This window comes from Amblyraja radiata, chromosome 21, assembly GCF_010909765.2.
Source record: "Amblyraja radiata isolate CabotCenter1 chromosome 21, sAmbRad1.1.pri, whole genome shotgun sequence".
Taxonomy (NCBI): domain Eukaryota; kingdom Metazoa; phylum Chordata; class Chondrichthyes; order Rajiformes; family Rajidae; genus Amblyraja; species Amblyraja radiata.
The window spans coordinates 1,917,761-1,941,730 of record NC_045976.1 but is presented as its reverse complement, the minus strand read 5'-3'; the positions used below and the strand labels follow the sequence as shown (position 1 = coordinate 1,941,730).

At 49.2% G+C, this 23,970-nt stretch overlaps 1 protein-coding gene across 1 annotated transcript in view; it reads left to right on the top strand.

The window, feature by feature from the left end:
• The window catches only part of LOC116984950 (dynein heavy chain 3, axonemal-like), a 344,183-nt gene that overhangs the window by 216,625 nt on the left and 103,588 nt on the right, over positions 1-23,970 (top strand). The window contains exons 46-53 of the mRNA XM_033039311.1: positions 814-963; positions 3,038-3,257; positions 5,364-5,477; positions 6,234-6,383; positions 13,605-13,787; positions 17,112-17,250; positions 18,044-18,234; positions 19,774-19,869. Of these exons, the coding sequence (XP_032895202.1) occupies positions 814-963; positions 3,038-3,257; positions 5,364-5,477; positions 6,234-6,383; positions 13,605-13,787; positions 17,112-17,250; positions 18,044-18,234; positions 19,774-19,869 (1,243 nt within the window). The remainder of the gene's footprint in view (positions 1-813; positions 964-3,037; positions 3,258-5,363; positions 5,478-6,233; positions 6,384-13,604; positions 13,788-17,111; positions 17,251-18,043; positions 18,235-19,773; positions 19,870-23,970) is intronic.

Here is a 23,970-nt window from a genome sequence, read left to right as displayed (position 1 = left end):
CTGTCCACCAAGCGTTCTTAAGCTCCCTCACCCAGCTCTGGACGTCCGCCTTGGCTCTGGACTGAGCTGCAAAATGTACAGAAGTGTGGAAACGTACACCTCCAGATTCAGCAACAGTTTCTTCCCAGCTGTTATCAGGCAACTGAACCATCCTACCACAACTAGAGAGCAGTCCTGAGCTACTATCTACCTCATTGGTGACCGCCAGACTATCCTAGATTGGACTTTGCTGGCTATACCATGCACTAAACGTTATTTCCTGTATCTGTACACTGTGGACGGCTCGACTGTAATCATGTATTGTCTTTCCGCTGACTGGTTAGCACGCAACAGAAAGCTTTTCACTCGGTACACGTGACAATAAACTAAACTAAACAAACAAAGACATTTCAATCGCACCCTGCGGCAGATAGACAGATGCCCTGTTACCCTTTTGTTTCACTGGACACCTTTACTCAGCCGGCCTGGACCTATCTGGTCTCCAGGTTACCAAACATTAACTCCCCCTCTGTAACTCACGTTCACCTAGCTCACTGCTAACAGCTAATGGCCTGTTTCCTTTATCATCGATACTCTTTTTGCATACCTTTCATTCATTGTTTTATATCGCTCTACATCACCGTCTAAATCTCTCGTTCCCTCTCCCCTGACTCTCAGTCTGAAGAAGGGTCTAGACCCGAAACATCACCCATTCCTTCTCTCCAGAGATGCTGCCTGTCCCGCTGAGTTACTCCAGCATTTTGTGTCTATCTACCCATTAGATCTAATTTTATTGTAATTGCCATTTGTTCTTTCACATCACCTATATTACAGGCGTAGGAGGAATGTTCAGGGCGTCCAACCTACGAAACAGCTGTGTGTGTTTGTTGACGACCTCAACATGCCAGCAAAGGAGAAGTACGGCGCACAGCCGCCGGTGGAGTTGCTGCGACAGTGGATCGATCACGGTTACTGGTTCGACAGGTACATAACTCACACGCAGGGCCAGCAAGCTGCAGCCCACAGAAGCCACTCTATCGTCAATGTAAACTAGCATCAGCAGTTCCTTCCTACACTATAAAAGCAGAATACTCTTCCACCAGGGCGGCAGGGTGCCGCAGCAGTAGAGTTGCTGCCTCACATCACCAGAGACCCGGGTTCCATCCTGACTACGGGTGCTATCTCTACAGAGTTTGTACGTTCTCCCCGTCACTGCGTGGGTTTCCTCCGGCAGCTCCAGTTTCCTCCCGCACATCAAAAACATACAGGTTTGTAGGTTAATTGGCTTTGGAAAAATTGTAAATTGTCCCTAGTGTGTGTGGGATAGTGTGAGTGTGCGGGGATCACTGGTCAGCGCAGACTCGGTGGGCCGAAGGGCTTGTTTCCACGCTGTATCTCTAAACAATCCATATCTCTCCATTCCCTGCATATCCATGTGCCTATCCATCAGTTCCTTAATGCCACAATGGCATCATTTAATTTGCACAGTTGCTTTGTAAAGTTTGCTTGTTTGCTTTGGTTTATTGTGGACTTGATGACAAAACTGTTGACTGTAAATGTCCAGTGCAGTTCCAAGAGTAGAGGTACCATGTTGGGCGATTGTTGATACTTTATTGGACCAGTCCCTCCTGCCTTCAGTAAAGAATATTGTCGGTCATTCTATCCTTTCCACTTGCTACAGAAAACAGGAATGCAGACCCTAAACAACTGTTCATAAGTTCATGTGATAGGAGAGGAATCAGGCCATTCGGCCCATCAAGTCTACTCTGCCATTCAATCATGGCTGATCTATCTTTTCCTCTCACCCCCATTCTCCTCCCCATAACCCTTGACACCCTTACTAATCAAGGGCCTGTCAATCTCCACCTCCAAAATATCCTTTAACGGCCGTCTGTAGCAATGAATTCCACAAATTCACCACCTGACTCTTCATCTCCTTCCTAAAGGTATGTCCTTTTATTCTAAGGCTGTGCCCTCTGGTCTTAGACTCACCCACTAGTTTAGTTTAGATCAGAGATACAGCGCGGAAACAGGTCCTTCGGCCCACCGGGTCCGCGCCGACCAGCGATCCCCGCACATTAACACTATCCTACACACACCATGGGGCAATTTACACATACACCAAGCAATTAACTGACAAACCTGTACGTCTGTGGAGTGTGGGAGGAAACCCACTAGGTCACGGGGAGAATGTACAAACTCCGTACAGACAGTGTCAGCACCCGCAATCAGGATCGAACCCGGGTCTTTGGCACTGCAAGCTCTGTAAGGCAGCAACTCTGCAACATCCTCTCCACATCTCCTCTATCCAGGTCTCTATACCATCAGCTGTTGATTAGTACGGGTGCCAGGGGTTACAGGGAGAAGGCAGGAGAATGGAAACAATAGATCAGCCATGATTGAATGGTGGAGTAGATTTGATGGGCTGAACGGGCTAATTCTGCTCCAACTTATGACCTGTTGGACGATCCCAGTGGGTCTGGCAGCACCCGTGGAACCATTGGGTACACTACGTTTGTGTTCAGGACCCTTACTCTGTCATTCACTGGTGGTGCAGCGGTAGAGTTGCTGCCTTACAGCGCCAGAGACCCGGGTGCCAGCCTGACTACGGGTGCTGTCTGTATGGAGTTTGTACGTTCTCCTTGTGATCTGCGTGGGTTTTCTCCGGGTGCTCCTAGAATCCAAAGACGTACAGGTTTGTAAAATTGTAAATTGTCCCTAGTGTGTGTAGGATGGTGTTAGTGTGCAGGGAGCCTGTTTCCACGCTGTATCTCTAAACTAATCCTGAATATTTTGAAATAAATGTAATAATTAACTTTTTGCTGCCTAGTGATGACTGATGGGTGTTCTGAAGGCTCGGTCTGGTCTCGACCCAAAACGTCGCCCATTCCTTCTCTCCAGAGATGCTGCCTGTCCCGCTGTTACTCTAGCATTTTGTGTCTATCTTTGATCCTTGCACAGCAGGATGTGGTGCACGGTCACAAGGCTTACAGGTGATGGGCCGGCCACTGTGATCGGCATGTGCAGGTGCGCTGACAAGGATGTCTTGTGCTTGCAGGAAGGACACCAGCATCTTCCACGTACGTAACATGTCTCTGGTGGGAGCGATGGTGCCCCCCAGTGGCGGGAGGCAGTCCGTCAGCCCGCGGTGCCTACGCCACTTCAACATCATCACCATCGATGCCTTCAGCCAAGAAACCATGAAGACCATCTTCCAGCCGGTGGTCGACTGGCACTTCAACAGGGGCTTTGATATCTCCTTGAAAAGATACTCCAGGGTAAGAGCGACCTGCAACCGAGCAGACGCACAGATGTTGGGTGAAAGACATTGCTCCTCAAATACTAATGCATTTTAGTATAGTCAATAAACTTATAAAAAATCTCATCTTGTCCTCTTCCGGATAACGTTGTTTTTAAATTTGCACAAAAACGGTAACCGATAGCACTACGATTTTTCGCCACCTTACTCGCCATTCTCCTCTGCTGTAAGTGCAATAAGTTGTGTTCCGATCGGTGAAATAGTACAAAAGTTATGAAGGTTTGAAAATCGTAAAATACGCCCATTCCGGCACCCGCTGTCAATCACTGGCGGTGAGGAGACTAAAAAGCTGAAGGAGCGGAGTGTGGTGATCAGTGTGTGGTGAGCAGTGTGCGGGGAGTGAGCAGCGTGTGAGCAGCGTGCGGGCAGTGAGCAGCGTGTGAGCAGTGAGCAGCGTGCGGAGAGTGAGCAGTGTGCGGGCTGCTTCTGCGGTGACCAGCACGACGAGCCGGAAGCTGGTTAGTTGAACCAGAAGCCTCTGAGTGAAGCCAGAGTGGGACCGGGAGCTACTGCGTGAGGCCGAAAGCTGAACGTGCAGGGTGAGCAGAGTGAGGGGTGACCAGAGTGCGAGCTGCATCTGCTGTGACCACCCCCCCTTCCCACACCCCCCCACCCCCAACCCCCCTTCCCCCTCCCCCCCACTGCCCACCCCCCCCTCCCCACACCCCCCCTTCCCCTCCCCACCCACCCCCAACCCCCCTTCCCCTCCCCCCCACTGCCCACCCCCCTCCCCACACCCCCCCTTCCCCCCCCCCCCCCCCCCCCAACCCCCCTTCCCCCTCCCCCCCCACTGCCCACCCCCCACCCCCAACCCCCACACCAGAGAAAGCCCACGTGGGTCACGGGGAAGGCAATACCTGCAGTCAGGACTGAACCCAGGTCTCTGTCGCTGTAAGGCAGCAACTCTACCGCTGCACCACCGTGCAGTCCTTTAATCAAATCAGTTGTAAGGAAGGCAAACGCTGGTCAGGCCACATTTGGAGCATTGTGAGCAGTTTTGGGGCCCCATGTTGAGGAAGGATGTGCTGGCATTGGAGAGGGGCCAGAGGAGGTTTACGAGAATGATCCCAGGAATGAGTAGGTGAACACATGATGAGCCCTGGGCCTGTACTCGCTAGAGTTTAGAAGAATGAGGGGGACCTCATTGAAACTAACAGAATAGTGAAAGGCCTGGATAGAGTGGATGTGGAGAGGATGTTTCCACAAGTGGGAGCGTCTAGGACCAGAGGCCATAGCCTCAGAATACAAGGACGTACCTTTAGGAAGGAGATAAGGAGGAATATCTTGAGTCAGAGGGTGATGAATCTGTGGAAATTATTGCCACAGACGGCCGTGGAGGTCAAGTCAATGGATATTTTTAAGGTGGACATTGGCAGATTCCTGATTAATAATTCTGGGGAGAAGACAGGAGAATGGGGTTGAGAGGGAAAGTTAGATCAGCCATGATTGAATGGCAGAGTATTGAATGGCCTAATTCTGTTCCTATGTCATGATCTAACAGTACAGTGCAGGAAAGGCTTTTGGCCGAACATGATGCCAAGTAAACGAATCTCTGCCTGCACATGATCCATATCCCTCCATTGTCTGTGCTTATCCAAAGATTTCTTGTGCCATGGTGCCACGGTAGAGCTGGTTTACAACTTGATGGGCCAAATGGCCTACTTCTGTTCCTACAAGTAATGAACTGATGAAAGGCACAAGCCTAACACAGTGTAAATCGAAACATCTGCAGCTGATGTTCATAAGGTCATCAGGTCATGTGATAGGAACAGAATTAGGCCATTCAGCCCATCTAGTCTACACCACCCTCATCCTTCTAAACTCCAGCGAGTACTGGCCCAGTGCCGTCAAACGCTCATCATATGTTAACCAACTAATTCCTGGGATAATTCTTGTAAACCTCCTCTGGACCCTCTCCAATGCCAGTACATCCTTCCTCAGCTATGAGGTCCAAAGTTGCTGGCAATACTCCAAATGTTGCTCCATGATAATTCTCCAATGTTCAAATACTGAAAATGAAAACATGAGCATGAATGTTGACATTGCCATTCTTTTCTTTGTGAAGATTTTGGTGTGGGCCACCACGGAAATGTACACCCAGGCTGTGGAGCACTTTCTGCCGACACCATCCAAGTCACATTACATATTCAATCTGAGGGACTTCTCCAGAGTCATTCAGGTAATGCAACTCCACAACTATTGGCAGTGAGACGATGCAAATCACATCAAGTGGCTCATTGTCAATGTGTAGGAAAGGAACTGCAGATGCTGGCTTCAATCAAAGAGAGACACAAAATGCTGGAGTAATTCAGCGAGAGGCAGTATCTCTGGAGCGAAGGAATGGGTGCCGTTTCAGGTTGCGACCCTTCTTCAGACTCTCAGTCACGGGAGAGGGAAACAGAAAAAGAATAGTAAGGTGTGAAAATGAGACAGCAAAGGAGATGAGGATCATGGAAAATGTAGCTTAGATCATTGTTAGCTCGGAGAACATGACAACGAAGCACGTAGAGATAAAATTTAATCAGAGGGACAGTCAGACTGGTTATGAAAAGCAAGGGTTACTTAAAGTCTGAGAAGTGAATATTCATAACACTGGGGTAACCCTTGCTTTCTCTCTCTCTCTCTCTCTCTCTCTCTCTCTCTCTCTCTCTCTCTCTCTCTCTCTCTCTCTCTCTCCGCGCCCTCCCCCCCCCCCCCATCCCGCCTCTGATGTCTCGTTTTCACACCTTACCCTTCCTTATCTCTGTGCCTCCCTCTCCCCATCAGACTGAAGAAAGGTCTCGACCCAAATTGTCATCCATTCCTTCTCCCCAGAGATGCTCCCTGTCCCACTGAATTACTCCAGCATTTTGCGTCTGTCTTCGGGCCTTTGTCAATTATGCCACCTGTCTCAGTGAAGCCACGGGCTTGAATTTACTGTTCCTGTCTTCCCCAGGGTCTGCTACTGTTCAAATCAGACTGCGTTCCCCAGGGGACCAAAGGAGACCACAAGTTGATGAGACTTTGGATTCATGAAGTCCACCGCGTGTTCTGTGATCGTCTGGTTGACAGTCAAGACAGGAAGATCTTCTTCCAGATAGTCAAGGTAAATGACATAGCTGAGGCCTCCAGTATGCGGGGACTACTCTCGAGTATGAAGGAGATTTACAAAGACCTCCTAGGACCTCGTGTCGACCATGCTGCGAGTATGAGTCGAGGGCAAACTCGTCAGAACTCGCCAATTAGGTCACCGCAGTGGCACAGCCCCTTAAGATATCTTCCAGATAGTCAAGATAAAGAGACTGCAGTTCATGTGTTCTAGGAGCAGAATGAGGCCATTCGGCCTGTCATGTCTAGTCCGCCATTCAATCATGGCTGATCTATCTATCTTTGGAAAAAGTAGGAGGGGGACCCACAGCCCCGTTTATATCAATTGAAAGGGTCAAGAGCTTCAAATTCCTGGGCGTGCACATCTCTGAAGCTCTTTCCTGGTCCGAGAACACTAATGCCAATTATCAAGAAAGCTCATCAGCGCCTCTACTTCCTGAGAAGATTACGGAGAGTCGGTTTGTCAAGGAGGACTCTCTCTAACTTCTACAGGTGCACAGTAGAGAGCATGCTGACCGGTTGCATCATGGCTTGGTTCGGCAACTTGAGCGCCCTGGAGAGGAAAAGACTACAAAAAGTAGTAAACACTGCCCAGTCCATCATCAGCTCTGACCTTCCTTCCATCGAGGGGATTTATCGCAGTCGCTGCCTCAAAAAGGCTGGCAGTATCATCAAAGACCCACACCATCCTGGCCACACACTCATTTCCCTGCTACCTTCAGGTAGAAGGTACAGGAGCCTGAAGACTGCAACAACCAGGTTCAGGAATAGCTACTTCCCCACAGCCGTCAGGCTATTAAAACTGGCTCGGACAAAACTCTGATTATTAATAGTAAGATTAAACGAGAACTTACCAGTTTGAAGTTTGATCTGTATTTTATGAGGAGTTACGATGAAGGATTACGTGAAGAACCCGTCCAGCACGCATGCGCGACATACTTCAAAGCAGCGGTGTGGAATCACAGACAGACACAGTTATTGAAATAAACACAGTAAAGAAAAGGAGACCTCAGTTATCAGTTTGACCCATATTATTGAGGGTGGAAGCGGAGGGCATTTAATCCCTCATCGTAACTCCTCATAAAATACAGATCAAACTTCAAACTGGTAAGTTCTCGTTTAATCTTACTATTTTACTTCGGAGTCACGTGAGTGACTACGTGAAGATTTTAAAGCTCTGTGATTTCAAACCGTGTAACAGTTCGCACTTCACTCACTGCCGAAGTCCTTGAGGGAGGAAGTGTGTTATCGTAATCAACCAATGAATCTGTTCGTAAAAACAATAATGGTATTTATTAACAATAACAACAAAAGAAATTAAATTGTTCCCCTGGGCTTAAATTAAATATTTGCAGACTGTAAAAAAATTTCTGCAAATAAAGCAGGTTTTGCCAGCGGCTTATTATAGAAAGTTCGGAACGTTCTTTCCCCCGACCACCCTGCTGTAGCCAGGATGTGGTCTATTGCCATGTCCATTCTTTTGGCCGCCGACGTGGATGCTGCCCTGGTGGAGTGAGATTTGTACATGTTAGTGTTTATACCAGCAGCTTTCAGCACCTGCTTGAGCCATCTAGAAATGGTTTGGCTCGTCACCCGACCATAAGGTTTTTTGTGACTGACCCATAAGGCTTTTTCACTCTCTTGATGTATTTTGGTTGTGTCTATGTAGGACAGTAGGTGGGTCATGGCACATAACTGTGGTTCTGGCGGGTAAGCCCGGAATTCCATGACTGGGTTAGGTGTTCCTGGTCTGCTCTGTTTGACCAGTCCCTGGATAACGAAAGAGACCTGGTCTGGAGCTATGATCATGTTGTCCAGTTGTAGAAGGTGTAGTGACTGGACCCTTTGAGCTGATACAAGTGCCATCCGCATGATAGTCTTGAGCGTAGATTGTTCCAGGGTGAGGGACCTGGCTGGTGGCTATCCCCTGAGGTATGTCAGGACCACACTGACATCCCAAATTTGGGTGTACCTGGTTCTGGGGGGGTTGGAGTTGTAAATTCCCTTCATGAGTTTGACCACCAGCGGGTGGGACCCCATGGCCTGTTGTCCTGGTGCCTGTGTTAAATAGGCAGACAGAGCACTTCTAGCTGTGTTGATGGCACTGTAGCTGAGTCCTTCATCGTGGTGAAGGGCTGCCAGGAACTCCAGTGCATTGGTAACACTTGAAGTTGAATAGGTGGTTCCTGTATCCAAGCAGTACTTCTCCCACTTTTTGATGCTTGACAAGTACTGTTTTCTTGTGGATACTCGGTGGGATGCTGTCATGGTGTTGATGGTGTTTTCTGACAATCCCAGTCCCAGTAATGGTCTTTTCAAAATCTGCAACCCAGGAGTTTGATTTTATCGTGGCATGGATGGCTTATGCCAGATACTGGGTGGGTTAATAATTCTGGGTTACTGGGAAATATCATAGGGGTTTCAACGACCATGTCGTAGAGTAATGGGAACCATGGCTGTGTAGGCCAGTCGGGTACTATCAAAATACCTAAAGCAGAGTCCATTTGTATTTTGCGTAGTACCCGACTGATGAGGCAGAAGGGAGGAAATGCATAGAAGAATAAATTTCCCCAACCAGCGCGAACGCATCTACCGCTGCTGCCTCAGGGTCTGGTTCCCAAGCGACATACATAGGTACCTGGTGATTTAGCCTTGATGCAAATAGGTCGATATCTGGCGCGCCATATTGCTTGATAATTTTAGCAAACACTTTGGGGTTTAACATCCATTCGGTGTTGTCATTAAATTTACGTGACCTGGTGTCTGCCACTGTATTTAGCTTACCTGGCAGGTAAGTTGCTGATAGCCAAATATGTCTTTCGACGCACCATTGCCAGATTGTGTTGACCAATTTGTCGCATGATATCGATTTTATGCCGCCCATATGGTTAATGTAGGCCACCACCGTAGTATTTGTAACCGTACATGCAAGTGATGCATATTGGATGCATATGCTTTTAAACCATAAAAGGCACCCAACATCTCTAGATAGTTAATGCCCAGTGTAAGTAGTAATGATGACTCTGGATTAGTCCATCTACCACCTGTGCTGGATATGGAGTTAGTCGCTCCCCAGCCTTGAGCACTGGCATCTGTTTGGATAACTAAAGTAGGGTTAACGACGATGATAGGGCTGGAACTATGCCAAATGTTTTCTGCCCACCACTGTAGCTCTGATATTACTTCAGTGGGTAATTTCATGATACGGTCATAATGAACTGCATGTCGTTTTAGTGCCTGCACCTTTGCTCTTTGTAAGTTTTGATAGTGCAAAGGTCCAAATTGTGTAGCCGGAAATGCTGCTACCATTTTGCCAATTATCCTTACCACTTGTCGAATAGTTGGTCGCTCGTTGACCATTAAATTGTTGCATGATTGTGCCAATTCAGTTGTTTTATCTTTTGGCAAATTTACAGACATGTGGACTGAGTTAATTGTGAAGCCCAAGTAGTCCATGGTTGTGGATGGCTTCAACTTAGATTTATCTGGATGTAAGACAAATCCCAAGGTTTCAAACAATTGTTTGGTAGCTGACACAGCTGATATAGCCAATTCCATGGTTTTGCCTACTATTAAGATATCATCAAGATGTGCCATGACAATATGTTTTTGTCTTCTTAATATTGCCAGGGTTGGTTTTAGTATCTTGGTGAATAATCTTGGGGCTGATGTTAAATCGTTAAGTAACGCTTTAAACTGCCATTGTGCCCCATCCAGGTAAACTTCTGCGATGATCCTTATGAATGGGTACTGAATAGTAAGCATCTTTGAGGTCAATGCTGGCCATGAAGTATCCTTTGGAAATCAGTTGTTTGGCAGTTACAAACGTTTCCATTTTGAAATGTACCTACTTAACAAACATATTTAGTGAAGTTAAGTCAATGATGATGCGACATCCACCATCTTTTTTAGTTTTAGTGAATATATTAGACACAAATTCCAAGGGTTCATGTTTAGTTTTTTCAATGATACCCTTAGTGATTAGTCTCACCAGTTCAGCTTGTCCCTCTCGTTTTTCGTTAACTGAGAGGGAAAAGACCCTTTGGGGTGAATGCTGAACTGGTGGCAATTTTTCTAGTGTAAATTGTATTTTGTATCCACGAATGCTATTGAGTATATACTTGTCACTCGTGATAGACTCCCATGCTTGCTTAAACAGGCGTAATCTCCCCCCTGTTAGTATAGCACGCCTACTTTCTATATGCTGGCAGGAACCAGACCCACCTACCTCCATGGTTATTGGTGTTTCTTTTGCTTCTTCGTCGGATGATGAGTCTTGTGTGTTGTCTGACGTGTTGCTGTTGTTTGGGGGTGGCGCATTTTCCATGGGGTCCGCTCTGGGCCTTGGCCTAAAAAAGGCTTCCGGTGGTGATGTGCGGACCCCGAGCTTTCACCAGTCCCATATGGTAGACGTCGACTGGTGGACGCGATGGGATACTGCCGCTTGGGTTTAGTGGTTTTGGTTTAGCTCGTCCCGGGGCCTGCCCTCATGAGGCCGAAAGTTTTGGAAGCCTCCTCCATGTCTTTGACTTTTTTGGTGAGGTCCTTGCCAAAGAGCAGTGTATCTGGCTCTATCGTTGGAGTTTTGCACAACCCCGCGAATTTCGGGTTGAGGGCAGGTCTTATAATCTCCTTGCGGAGGTTATTTATTTCAAATTGAGTGTTACACAGCAGTGCGAGGGTGTCCTGCTGGTTTGTGGTCATTTCTGTTCCATCCACGGAACGAGCAAACGAGGTGATGGCTGATGTCAGGAGCCTGAGGATCCGCTGAAGTTTTAGTTCCTGATTACGTATGTTTGACCCAACGTGCCCCCAGATTTGGCTGTTGACAGCTGGCACTTTGAGCGATTCGCAATTTTCAGGAGCCGAATATTGCTCTAAGACCTCATTAACCACCTGTTCCTGTAGGGGCCTGTTGGATAGGTGGTTAATGCTGGCCGCTAGTTTTGGCTCTAATGGCCGTCCTTCATGTGGGGTTGCCACGTAGCGGTCTACCACACCCAGCAGCTCTTCCTGTTCCTGTACCCCTGGCATACTCCCGACTTCTTCAGCCATTGACCCCTCTTCTTGACCAGCCCAGCCCTGGTCGCCAAGGCTGCCCTCGGATGAGGGGGAAGCGATGGCCAGTGCACGAGGCACTGTGGAGGGAGTGCCTGAACTCCCTCTGCGAAACTGCTCCTCACGAAGCAAGTCTCGCTGGAGCATACGCTCCACGAGCCGCTCCACGTGGCTCATGCGGCTGTCTCTGCCCCGAGCGGGCGATGAGACGTCCCCGTCCGACGAATCGGAAACCACCAGCCGGATGGTCTTCCGTGTGGCTTTACATCCAGTCCGCTGCTCAGGCGCTAGCGGGACTGGGCTCGGCTCGGTGTCGGGGATGGCGGATCGCTGTGTTAGCGGTCCTACCGCCTCCTGCCCCCCACTGATGGAACGCTCCTCCGTTGGTGTCGAACGAGGGGCAGGCTTCTTGGAGAGCCTTGTTCTGTTCATTTTTTCTCTGTTGGAACAAAGCAAAACTCTTCTTTTAGCCAGGAAAAAACAACCTCAGAGTAGACTTACCTGACGGTCCATCTTTTTTAAGCTGTAGCGGGAGCGCCTGACTCCCGCTGCGTCGCTGTTGCACTGCGTGAACGCAATGTCGCGCATGCGTGCTGAACGGGTTCTTCACGTAGTCACTCACGTGACTCCGAAGTAAAATAACCCATTATCTGTTATTTGCACTTTATCAGTTTATTTATTCATGTGTGTATATATTTATATTATGGTATATGGACACATTGATCTGTTTTGTAGTAAATGCCTACTATGTTCTGTGTGCTGAAGCAAAGCAAGAATTTTATTGTCCTATCAGGGACACATGACAATAAATTTACTTGAACTTGAACTTGAATTCTCAACACCATTTTCCTGCCTTCTCCCCTTAACCCCTGACACAAGGGACTGCAGTTGCTGGAATCTTAAGCAAAGAACAACTTAGTGCTAGAGTTGCTGCCTGAAAGCGCTAGAGACCCAGGTTCCATCCTGACTATGGGTGTTGTCTGGACAGAGTTTGTGCGTTCTCCCCATGACCTGTGGGGGTTTTCTCTGGGAGCTCCGGTTTACACCCACACTCCAGGTTTGTTGGTTAATTTGGCTTGGGTAAAAATTGTAAATTGTCCCTAGTGTATGTAGGATAGTGCTAGTGTATGTACAGGATGATCGCTGGTTGGCACAGACTTGTTGGGCCGAAGGGCCTGTTTCCGCCTTGTTTCTCTAAACTAAATTTAACTCAGTTCTGAAGGACCAGCGGATCAGGCAGCATTGTGGAGGGAAATGGACAGATAATGTTGTTTGGATAGGACCCTGGGTACCTTAGGTACATGTGGCATAAAGTATCATTCATTCACTCCATTCATTCACTCCATTCATTCATTCATTCACTCATTCATTCCTTCATTCCTTCATTCATTCATTCATTCATTCATTCATTCATTCATTTCTTCGTTCATTCATTCCTTCATTAATTCATTCCTTCATTCACTCCTTCATTCATTCATTCCTTAATTCCTTCATTCATTCATTCATTCATTCATTCATTCATTCATTCACTCCTTTATTAATTCATTCCTTCATTCACTCCTTCATTCATTCATTCATTCATTCACTCCTTCATTCCTTCATTCATTCATTCATTCATTCATTCATTCATTCATTCATTCATTCATTCACTCATTCATTCATTCACTCCTTCATTCATTCACTCCATCATTCATTCACTCCTTCATTCATTCATTCCTTCATTCACTCCTTCATTCATTCATTCATTCATTCACTCCTTCATTTATTCATTACTTCATTCATTCCTTCATTCATTCACTCGTTCATTCATTCGTTCATTCATTCGTTCTTTGAACTGATGGCATAGAGGGGTTAAAGCTAGTGGAGGTAGGGGTGGGGCAAGAACCAGCAAGTGATGGGTGAATAGTCAGGAGGGGTGATTGGCAAAGGGGTGGAGAAGATAACAAAGGCCTTTAGAGAGAACGAATGGGTGACGTTTCAGGTTGCAATCCTGAAGAAGGGTCTTGACTCGAAACGTCACCCATCCCTTCTCTCCAGAGATGCTGCCTGTCCTGCTGAGTTACTCCAGCTTTATGTGTCTATCTTCGGTGTAAACCAGCATCTGCAATTCCTTCCTACTCGAGGGCCTTTAGAGTCTGTGTCTTTGGTTTGCCTTTCACAGAACGTGGTACAGACACAGTTCAAGGAGAAAATCAACAACCTGTTCCAGCACATGGCCATTGGGAGGGACCTCAACAATGACGACATGCGTCTTCTCTTCTTCGGAGATTACATGCCACCGAAAAGCAACGAGAAGAGGAAGAAAGCTTACAATGAAATAACCGACTGGAGTGAGCTGAAGAATGTAAGTGTTCAGTTCAGTTTATTGTCACGTGTACCGAGGCTGAACTACTATCTACCTCTTTGATGATCCTCGGACTCTCCTTGATCAGACTTTGCTGGCTTTACCCTGCATTAAACATTACTTCCTTATCATGTATCTGTACAATGTAAATGGCTCGATGGTCTTTCTGCTGACCAGTTAAACCCTTGTCTCACGGTGCGAGTTGACACACGAGGTACCCCGAGTTAAAACTCGTGGTAATAACGTACGATTAACGTAGCTGTAACGTCGGAACTCGTGGACGCAGCTTAGAGACTCGTGGCGCTAACGGCAGGTACCCGTGAAACTTGTCAACTCTTGAAAAAAATCAAACATGTTTAAAGTTTTCCACGAGTCAAATTTACTCTTGTGGTTAAGAATTGAAACATTTTAACTTGTTGTAAGAACGTAGTGGCCCGTGCGTTTACCTTAGTGTATCGTGAGTCTACTGTGGGAACTCTTTAACTCAGCGGGCAGGCAGCAGTAAGTTCACAACACGCGAGGATTATGTGTGTCATGTATTCGTGTGAATGAAGCGTGTTGGTGGGCAGGCAGTGTGTAAAAGGCAAGCAAGATGGATAACAATACCATGGGACAAACTGGAGTCATACATAAACAATAAAGAATAGGACTCGAGAATAGAAAACTCACCACTAACCAAAGCTTCGGCGGTCGCCATGTGCATGAGCGTATCGAATGGAGCCCTCCACTGGAGTATCTCAGCAGATCATGCAGCATCTCAGCGGGCCGGGCCGGGCCAGGCAGCAGCTCTGGAGAGAAGGAATAGGTGATGTTTTGGGTCGAGACCCTTCTTGTCCTTCTCTGCCCACTGAGATGCTGCCTGATCTGCTGAGATACTCCAGCACTTTGTGTCTATCTTCTGTACCTCTTGCCTGAGCAGGTGAAGGATGGAGCGAACGACCCTCCCCCCCCCCCCCCCTACCCCACTCTTCTCCCCCCTCTCCCCCTCCCAAGAAAAGTGATGTTTTTTCTCACCTGCGCTGGGTAGAGGACTTTAACAGCCCGGCGGTGACCCGAGACATGAACTTTGGCCGGAGACGAGCGCTTGTCTGGTCCCAACTTCACGCCGCTCCTCTGCTGCTCCGGCAACAGCCCGCCCTTGTCGTCCCGTCTTGGGATCGCAGACACCAGGCAAAAGTGGCGGTTGTTATTAAATCAAATTTAAAATCTTGCGGTTGTTATTAAATCGAATTTCGCAACAAATTTGTTCATGCCAAGCTAGGTCCTTCCTGGAGGGCTTGTGTTGCAAGAAGAAGGTGGATAGGTTTGAGGTTTTTTTTCCTTTGCAGTGCAGGAGGCTGAGGGATGACCTCGTCTCACATTTGGCCTCTATCCCTCTCAACCTCTCATACCCAACAGGTTTCTGCAGAGTCTACAGTACAGCAAGGCTTGTGTTCCATTCAATATTTCCCCCACCATCTCCCACTACCTTGGTAATTACTCAAGAGTAACTCGGGAGAGGAACTTAGTAACTCGGGAGACGAACTTGGAACATCATAGAAAACGGAAAACCTGTCATACCCGTGGGAACTCGGTTAAACTCTTGATCATACACTTGGGATCTCATACACAACCACGAGTCTTTCACTCGGGTTACCTCGTGGGTCAGCTCCTACCGTGAGACAGAGCTATTAGCATGCAACAAAAGCTTTTCACGGTACCTCGGTACGCGTGACAATAAACTAAACTGAGGTACAGTGAAAAGACTTTGTTGTGTGCTAACCAGTCGGTGGAAAGACAATTACAATCAAGACATTCACAATGTACAGATTCATGATAAGGGAATAACGTTTAGTGCAAAGTAAAACCAGCAATGTTCGATCGAAGATAGTCCGAGGGTCACCAATGAGGTAGATAGCAGTTCAGCACTGCTCTCTGGTTGTAGTAGGAGGCTGTGTGGGCGGCACGGAGGTGCAGCGGTAGAGTTGCTGCCTGACAGACCTAGAGACCTGCGTTCCATCCTGACCACAGGTGCTGTGTGTACGTTCTCCTCGTGACCTACGTGAGTTTTCTCCGGGAGCTTCAGTTTCCCTGCATAATCCAAAGACGTACGTTAATTGGCTTTGGTAAAGATTATAAATTGTCCCTAGTGTGTGTAGGATAGTGTTGGTGTATGGGGATCGCTGGTCAGTGCGGACCCTGTGGGCCGAAGGGCCTGTTTCCGCACTGTATCTCTAAACTAAACTAAACTCAACTAAAGGATGATTCCATGTTAGGATGACAGTTTTGGAATGGTCTATTGGCTAAGGTCACTGGTCAACTGGCGAGGGTCACTGGTCTATTGGCTAAGGTCACTGGTCAACTGGCGAGGGTCACTGGTCTACTGGCTAGGGTCACTGGTCAACTGGCTAGGGTCACTGGTCAACTGGCGAGGGTCACTGGTCAACTGGCTAGGGTCACTGGTCAACTGGCTAGGGTCACTGGTCTACTGGCTAGGGTCACTGGTCAACTGGCTAGGATCACTGGTCAACTGGTGAGGGTCACTGGTCAACTGGCGAGGGTCACTGGTCAACTGGCTAGGGTCACTGGTCAACTGGCGAGGGTCACTGGTCAACTGGCTAGGATCACTGGTCAACTGGTGAGGGTCACTGGTCAACTGGCGAGGGTCACTGGTCAACTGGCTAGGGTCACTGGTCAACTGGCTAGGGTCACTGGTCAACTGGCTAGGGTCACTGGTCAACTGGCGAGGGTCACTGGTCAACTGGCTAGGATCACTGGTCAACTGGTGAGGGTCACTGGTCAACTGGCGAGGGTCACTGGTCTACTGGCTAGGGTCACTGGTCAACTGGCTAGGATCACTGGTCAACTGGTGAGGGTCACTGGTCAACTGGCGAGGGTCACTGGTCAACTGGCGAGGGTCACTGGTCAACTGGCGAGGGTCACTGGTCAACTGGCTAGGGTCACTGGTCAACTGGCTAGGGTCACTGGTCAACTGGCTAGGGTCACTGGTCTACTGGCGAGGGTCACTGGTCAACTGGCGAGGGTCACTGGTCAACTGGCTAGGGTCACTGGTCAACTGGCTAGGGTCACTGGTCAACTGGCTAGGGTCACTGGTCAACTGGCTAGGGTCACTGGTCTACTGGCTAGGGTCACTGGTCTGGCTAGGGTCACTGGTCAACTGGCTAGGGTCACTGGTCAACTGGCTAGGGTCACTGGTCAACTGGCTAGGGTCACTGGTCAACTGGCTAGGGTCACTGGTCTACTGGCTAGGGTCACTGGTCTACTGGCGAGGGTCACTACTCTGGTCTGTGAATGTGCCCATCTAGCTGTTGCCTCCTGCCGCAGACTATAGAACGCTACCTGGATGAGTTTAATCGCAGCAGCAAGGCTCCCATGGACCTGGTGATGTTCACATTCGCCATCGAACACATCTCACGTATCTGCAGGATCCTCAGGCAACCTCACGGACACGCTCTGCTGGTTGGTGAGTCCCCACACAATGCCCCATCGCCACTACAATCTGCCCCGATACACACACCATCATGGAGTGGGAGTGGTGGGGAGGGGTGGGGTGGGGAGGCAATGGGTGCGGAGGGGTGGGGTGGGGAGGGGTGTGGAGGGAAGCAGTGGGGAGGGGTGTGGTGTGGAGGGGAGGGGTGTGGAGAGGAGGGGTGGGGTGGGGTGTGGAGGGGTGGGGAGGGAAGGGGTGGGGTGAGGTGGGGTGTGGAGGGGAGGGGTGGGGTGGGGAGGGGAGGGGTGGGGTGGGGAGGGAAGGGTGGGGTGAGGTGGGGTGTGGAGGGGTGGGTTGGGGTGTGGAGGGGTGGGGGTGGGGTGTGGAGGGGTGGGTTGGGGTGTGGAGGGGTGGGGTGGGGTGTGGAGGGGATGGGTGGGGTGGGGAGGGGTGGGGAGGGGAGGGGTGGGGTGGGGACGTGAAGGGGAGGTGTGGAGGGGTGGGATGGGGTGTGGAGGGAAGCAGTGGGGAGGGGTGTGGTGTGGAGGGGAGGGGTGGGGTGGGGAGGGAAGGGGTGGGGTGAGGAGGGGTGGGTTGGGGTGTGGAGGGGAGGGGTGGGGTGGGGAGGGGTGGGGAGGGGGGGGGAGGGGAGGGGTGGGGGGGGGACGTGAAGGGGAGGGGTGGGGTGTGGAGGGGTGGGGTGGGGAGGGGAGGGGTGGAGTGGGGTAGGGTGGAGTGGTGGGGATGGGTGTGGTGGGGTGGGGAGGGGTGGTGGGGTGGGGGTTGCATTGTGCCGTCTGTGAGCTTGCCCCTGTTATCACCGCAGGGATCGGAGGGAGCGGCCGTCAGTCAGCCACCCGGCTCGCTGCCTTCATGTGCGATGCCAGTATGTTCCAGCTGAGCGTACAGAAGGTCTACACCCTGGCGGAGTGGAAGGATGACCTGAAGAAGGTGCTGTGGGGGGCCGGACTCAACGGAACGCCCACCATCTTCCTCTTCATAGACCACCAGATCAAGGTACTGGTCAACTGGGCATCACTCACACCGCTCCTCTCACGCCCTGATCTATCTCACCCTATCAACCCCATTCTCCTGCCTTCTTCCCTTAACCCTTGACAGCCTTACTAATCAAGAATCTATCAATCTACACCTTAAAAATATCCATTGGCTTGGCCTCCACAGCTGTCTGCGGCAATGAATTCCACAGATTCACCACCCACTGAAGAATAAGGGGTAGGCCATTTAGAACGGAGATGAGGAAAAACGTTTTCACCCAGAGAGTTGTGAATCTGTGGAATTCTTTGCCTCAGAAGGCAGTGGAGGCCGATTCTCTGGATACTTTCAAGAGAGAGTTAGATCGAGCTCTTAAAGTTAGCGGAGTCAAGGGATATGGGGAGAAGGCAGGAACGGGGTACTGAATGTTGATGATCAGCCATGATCACAGTGAATGGTGGTGCTGGTTCAAAGGGCCGAATGGCCTACTCCTGCTGCTATTGTCTATTGCCTATCGTCTCTTGTTTATTGTCTCTGACTAAAGAAATTCCTACTCATCTCCTTCCTAAAGATATGACCTTTGGCTATAGCCTCTAGTCCTAGACTCTCCCACTCGTGGAAACTTCCTCTCCACATCCACTCTATCCAGGCATTTCATTATTTGGGTACACAAAATTGCTGGAGAAACTCAGCGGGTGCAGCAGCATCTATGGAGCGAAGGAAATAGGCGACGTTTCGGGCCGAAACCCTTCTTCAGACTCGGCCCGAAACGTCGCCTATTTCCTTCGCTTTTGTGTACCTTCGATATTCCAGCATCTGCAGTTCCCTTTTGAACATTTCATTATTTGGTACGTTTCAATGAGGTTCCCCTCATCCAGCGAGTACAGGCCCAGCGCCGTCAAACGCTCATCATATGTTAACCCAATCATTCCTGGGATCATTCTCATAAACCTCCTTTAGATCCTCTCCAAAGGCAGCACATGCTTCTTCAGGTATGGTGTGTCTATGTAACAGTTGTAGCACCTGACTGGGTTTGGGGGTGAGGGGGTGGGGGCTGGGGAATAGGGAGGGGTACTGACATCCCACCTTGTCCTGGTCTGACTCATGTCCAGCCCCACAACCATCCCTCTATCGATGGGTCATTGCTTGACCACAGGTCCAGAACCAATGGCCCTCATTCTCAGAATGAATCTGGTGTCTGTCTAAATGATCAATTCTAGTGCTGTTTTGTTTAGAGATACCAAATAAACTAATTTAGTTTAGAGATACAGCGCAGAAGCAGGTCCTTCTGTCCACTGAACTTGTGCCAACCAGCAATCCCCAATCACAAACACTATCCTACAATTTACAATTTTTACCTAGCCAATTAACCTACAAACCTGTACGTCATTGGAGTGTGGGAGGAAACGGGAGCACCCGGAGAAATCCCACACAGGTCACGGGGAGAACGTACAAACTCTGTATAGACAGCACCCGTAGTCAGGATGGAACCCGGGTCTCTGGCGCTGTAAGGCAGCAACTCTAGTGATGCACCACCTCTGTTACTCTGTTCCTTTTTATCAGGATGAAGCCTTTCTGGAAGACATCAACATGATCCTGAACACTGGAGATATCGCCAACCTGTTTGACAGCGAGGAAAAGCGTGCAATCGTTGAGAAGGTGAGAGCGCGGCTCGCTCAGGTTGTGTGGGAGACGCTGCTCCTGTGTGACGCGGGCGGTGCAGTCTGCTGCCAGAGAATGATACATTGTGGAAACTGACCCTTCAGCCCAACTTGCCCACACCAGCCAACATGACCCAGCTACACTAGTCCCACTTGCCTGCGTTTGGCCCATATCCCAAAATTTAATTTTATTAGAATTTATTAGAACTGAAATTTAGGAGGTAGCTCTGTGGCCCCCTTCATTGAACCTGTGGCCCCCTAAATCCCAAATTTTTTCTGTGGCCCCCCTGAAATTTGCCATGGCCCCTTTGGGGCCATATGGCCTCAGGTTGGGAATCACTGCTCTAAGCAATAGTGTCCCAGCCTACTCAACCTCTCCCTCTAGCTCACACCCTCCAGTCCTGGCAGCATCCTCGTAAATCTTCTCTGTACCCTTTCCAGCTTGACAACAGCTTTCCTATAACTCTCCGGGATCCGTCTGAGTGGCCAGGTGGGAATATTCTCCTTGCATGACCCCAGTGTGTTGGCCCTCCCAGGAGGTGAGAGGGCAGACGGGATGATGAGAGGGTGGGTGGACCAGGGAGAGAAGGAGACAGACAGCATCCGTAGTCAGGATGGAGCCTGGGCCTCTGGCACTGTGAGGCTGTAACTCTACCGCTGTGCCACCGTGTCACCCCGTCTCATTGACAAAATGCTTGGATCCATTATTAAGGTGATAGCAAGTGGACATACAGAAATCATAAGATCCTCAAGCAAAGTCAACATTGGTCATTACAGATAATATCATGGCTGGCTTTCCCTGCATAGTTCCAGTTTGCATACTTGCGCCAGTGCAGAGAAAGGTGACAGGGCAGCTTCCTGAGATGAAGGGTTATTTTAATGTTAGTGATAGAGTGTGGAAACAGGCCCTTCAGCCCAACCTGCCCTCATGTCCCATCTCCACCAGTCCCACCTGCCCATGTTTGGTCCATATCCCTGCAAACCTGTCCTATCCAAGTACCTGTCTAACTGGTTCTTCATTGTGTAGCTACAAGACTTTAGATGCAGCGTGGAATCAAGCCCTTTGCTGAGCCCACGCTGACCAGCGATCACCACACACTAACACTATCCTACACACACTAGGGATAATTTACAATTTTACAAAGCCAATTAAGCCACAAATCTGTGCATCTTTGGAGTGTGGGAGAAAACCGGAGAACCCGGGGAAAACCCACGCAGGTCACGGGGAGAACGTGCAAACTCTGTACAGACAGCACCCACAGGCAGGGATCCTGGAGAAACTCAGCGGGTGCAGCAGCATCTATGGAGCGAAGGAAATAGGCAACGTTTCGGGCCGAAACAGAAGGGTGAGGCAGCAACTTTGCCGCTGTGTCACAGTGCCACTCTTAATGTAGGAAGAGGGCGTACAGGGCTGTCTGATGTATAGAAGAGTGGGACATAATCTTGTTGAAACATATAAGCTAGTGAGGGTGAGGAGGGTGGGTGGACCAGGGAGACAAGGAGTGGCCCGTTGTGAGCACCATAGTGAGTGTGGAGAAAATGCTCCAGTGGTTTGTCCTTTCCTACCTGTCCCTTTATACGTTGGTGATACCAGTAGATGTGAGGTGGGACCTCTTTGATTCACTGACCTCCATGCCAATACCCTTCTGCCTCACCATTTTCCACAGAGAACACTCCCTCTGAAATGCCTCGATTCACCTATTACTTCTCACCAAATCCCTTCCTCCCAAAAATCACCCATTCCGTCTCTCCAGAGATGCTGCCTAAGCCGCTGAGTTCTCCAGCACGTTGTGTCTACCCTCCCCTCCCCTGTACTATCTACCTCAGACTATCTTTGATCAGACTTTACTGGCTTTCCCTTGCACTAAACGATATTCATGTTAACCCCCTTATCCTGTATCTGTACACTGTGGACCTGTATCGTCTTTCCGCTGACTGGTTAGCACGCAACTAAAGATTTTCACTGTACACATGACAATAAACTAAACTGAAAGCTCAACACTGTCCACCAAGCCTGCTGGATCTCCCTGCTGCTGACCATTTTAACTCCCCTCCCCATACTGACATCTCCGTCCTTGACCTGATCCACTGCTAGAGTGAGGCCTCACGTAACACTGGACTGCTCCCCATGGCCACGTTGCTTTGGGTCTGGGCGAAAGGTTAGCAAATCCCATGCCTGCATCTTGAGGTCTTGAAGGGAGTGACTTTTCACTTTGTTTTGTTAAGAGCTACAGAATGGAAACAGGACCTTCGGCCCACCTGGTCCATGCCGACCATCGATCCCCGCACACTAACACTATCCGGCACACTAGGGACAATTTACACTTAACAGAACACGTGACAGGGAGAAGGTACAAACTCCGTACAGACAGCACCCATGGTCAGGATCAAACCCGGATCACTGGGAAGGGAAGTTAAAATGGATAACAACCGGGAGATTAAACTGTCCATTAAACTTTCCCCCCTCAAACTTTATTGCTACGCCCTCTAGTGTTGGTCATTTCCACCCTGGGGAAACAGGTTACGACTGTCTACCCTATCTATGCCTCTCATCATTATATCCAATCTCCCCTCAACCTCCAATATTCTAGAGTCTCTCCAACCTCTCCCTGTAGCTGAAACTCTCTAACCCAGGGAGCATTCTGGTAAACCTCCTCTGCACCCTCTCCAAAGCTACCACATCTTTCCTGTAATGGGGCGACCAGAACTACACACAATACTCCAACTGCGGCCCAACCAAAGCCCTATAGAGCTGCATCATGACGTCCTAAATGTCACGACGCATCATAAAGGGATAGCAACCAGGGGTCCAGTAGCAAGACCCAAAATTCCGGAGATCCAAAATAACTCAGGCAGCATCTCTGGAGAGAAGGAAGAGGTGACATTTCGGGTCGAGACTCTTCTTCAGGCTGAGAATCAGGGGAAAGGGCACAGAGGGGGAGCAGTGAGAGAGGGTGTTGCACAACTCTCGCCAGAGAGAGGAAGAGAACTTTTTCATACCTTGAGGAGATTTCGCAGTGGAGAGACAAAATGCAGAGGATGGAACTGCAGACGCTGATTTACATCGAAGATAGACACAAAATGCTGGAGTGACTCAGCGGGTCAGGCAGCATCTCTGGAGAAAAAGAATGGGTGACATCAGAGAGTCATAGAGTGATACAGCGTGGAAACAGGCCCTTCGGCTCAACTTGCCCACACCGGCCATCATGTCCTAGCTACAATAGTCCTGCAGTTGGCTCATATCCCTCTAAACTTGTCCCATCCATGTACCTGTCTAAATGTTTATTAAACATTGTGATAGTTCCTGCCTTAACTACCTCCTTTGGCAGCTCGTTCCATACATCCAACACCCTTTGCATGAAAAGGTTACGCCTCAGGTTCCTATTAAACCAGAGGACCAGAGGAAGCAGTTGATTGGGTGCAAACCCAGGTTTGCATTTCTGCTTTCAGGTTAAGGGTTCTGTGAGTTGAGGGTTCAGTGAGTTGAGGGTTCTGTGAGTTGAGGGTTCTGTGAGTTGAGGGTTCAGTGAGTTGAGGGTTCAGTGAGTTAAGGGTTCAGTGAGTTAAGGGTTCAGTGAGTTAAGGGTTCAGTGAGTTAAGGGTTCAGTGAGTTAAGGGTTCAGTGAGTTGAGAGTTCTGTGAGTTAAGGGTTCTGTGAGTTAAGGGTTCTGTGAGTTAAGGGTTCTGTGAGTTAAGGGTTCTGTGAGTTAAGGGTTCTGTGAGTTAAGGGTTCTGTGAGTTAAGGGTACAGTATTTATTAGTAAAGATACAGTTTAAAGGATAAAGATTTTTATAGAGTGACGGAGTTGATTTAATTTGGGAGTAAGCTATGTCAGTGGAGATTGGCCACGTGGTTTGCTCAGCCTGCAACATGTGGGAGATCAGGGATATGGTCGGTGCCCCTGGTGACTACGTTTGCAGGAAGTGTGTACAGCTGCAGCTCCTGGCAGACCGCATTGAACGATTGGAGCTGCGGCTGGATTCATACTGGAGCATCCACGATGCTGAGAAAGTCGTGAAAATACAGTGAGTTGGTCACACCGTAGATAAAAGGTAAGAGGACAGAAAGGGAACGGGTGGCCAATAGCCAGCATAGCAG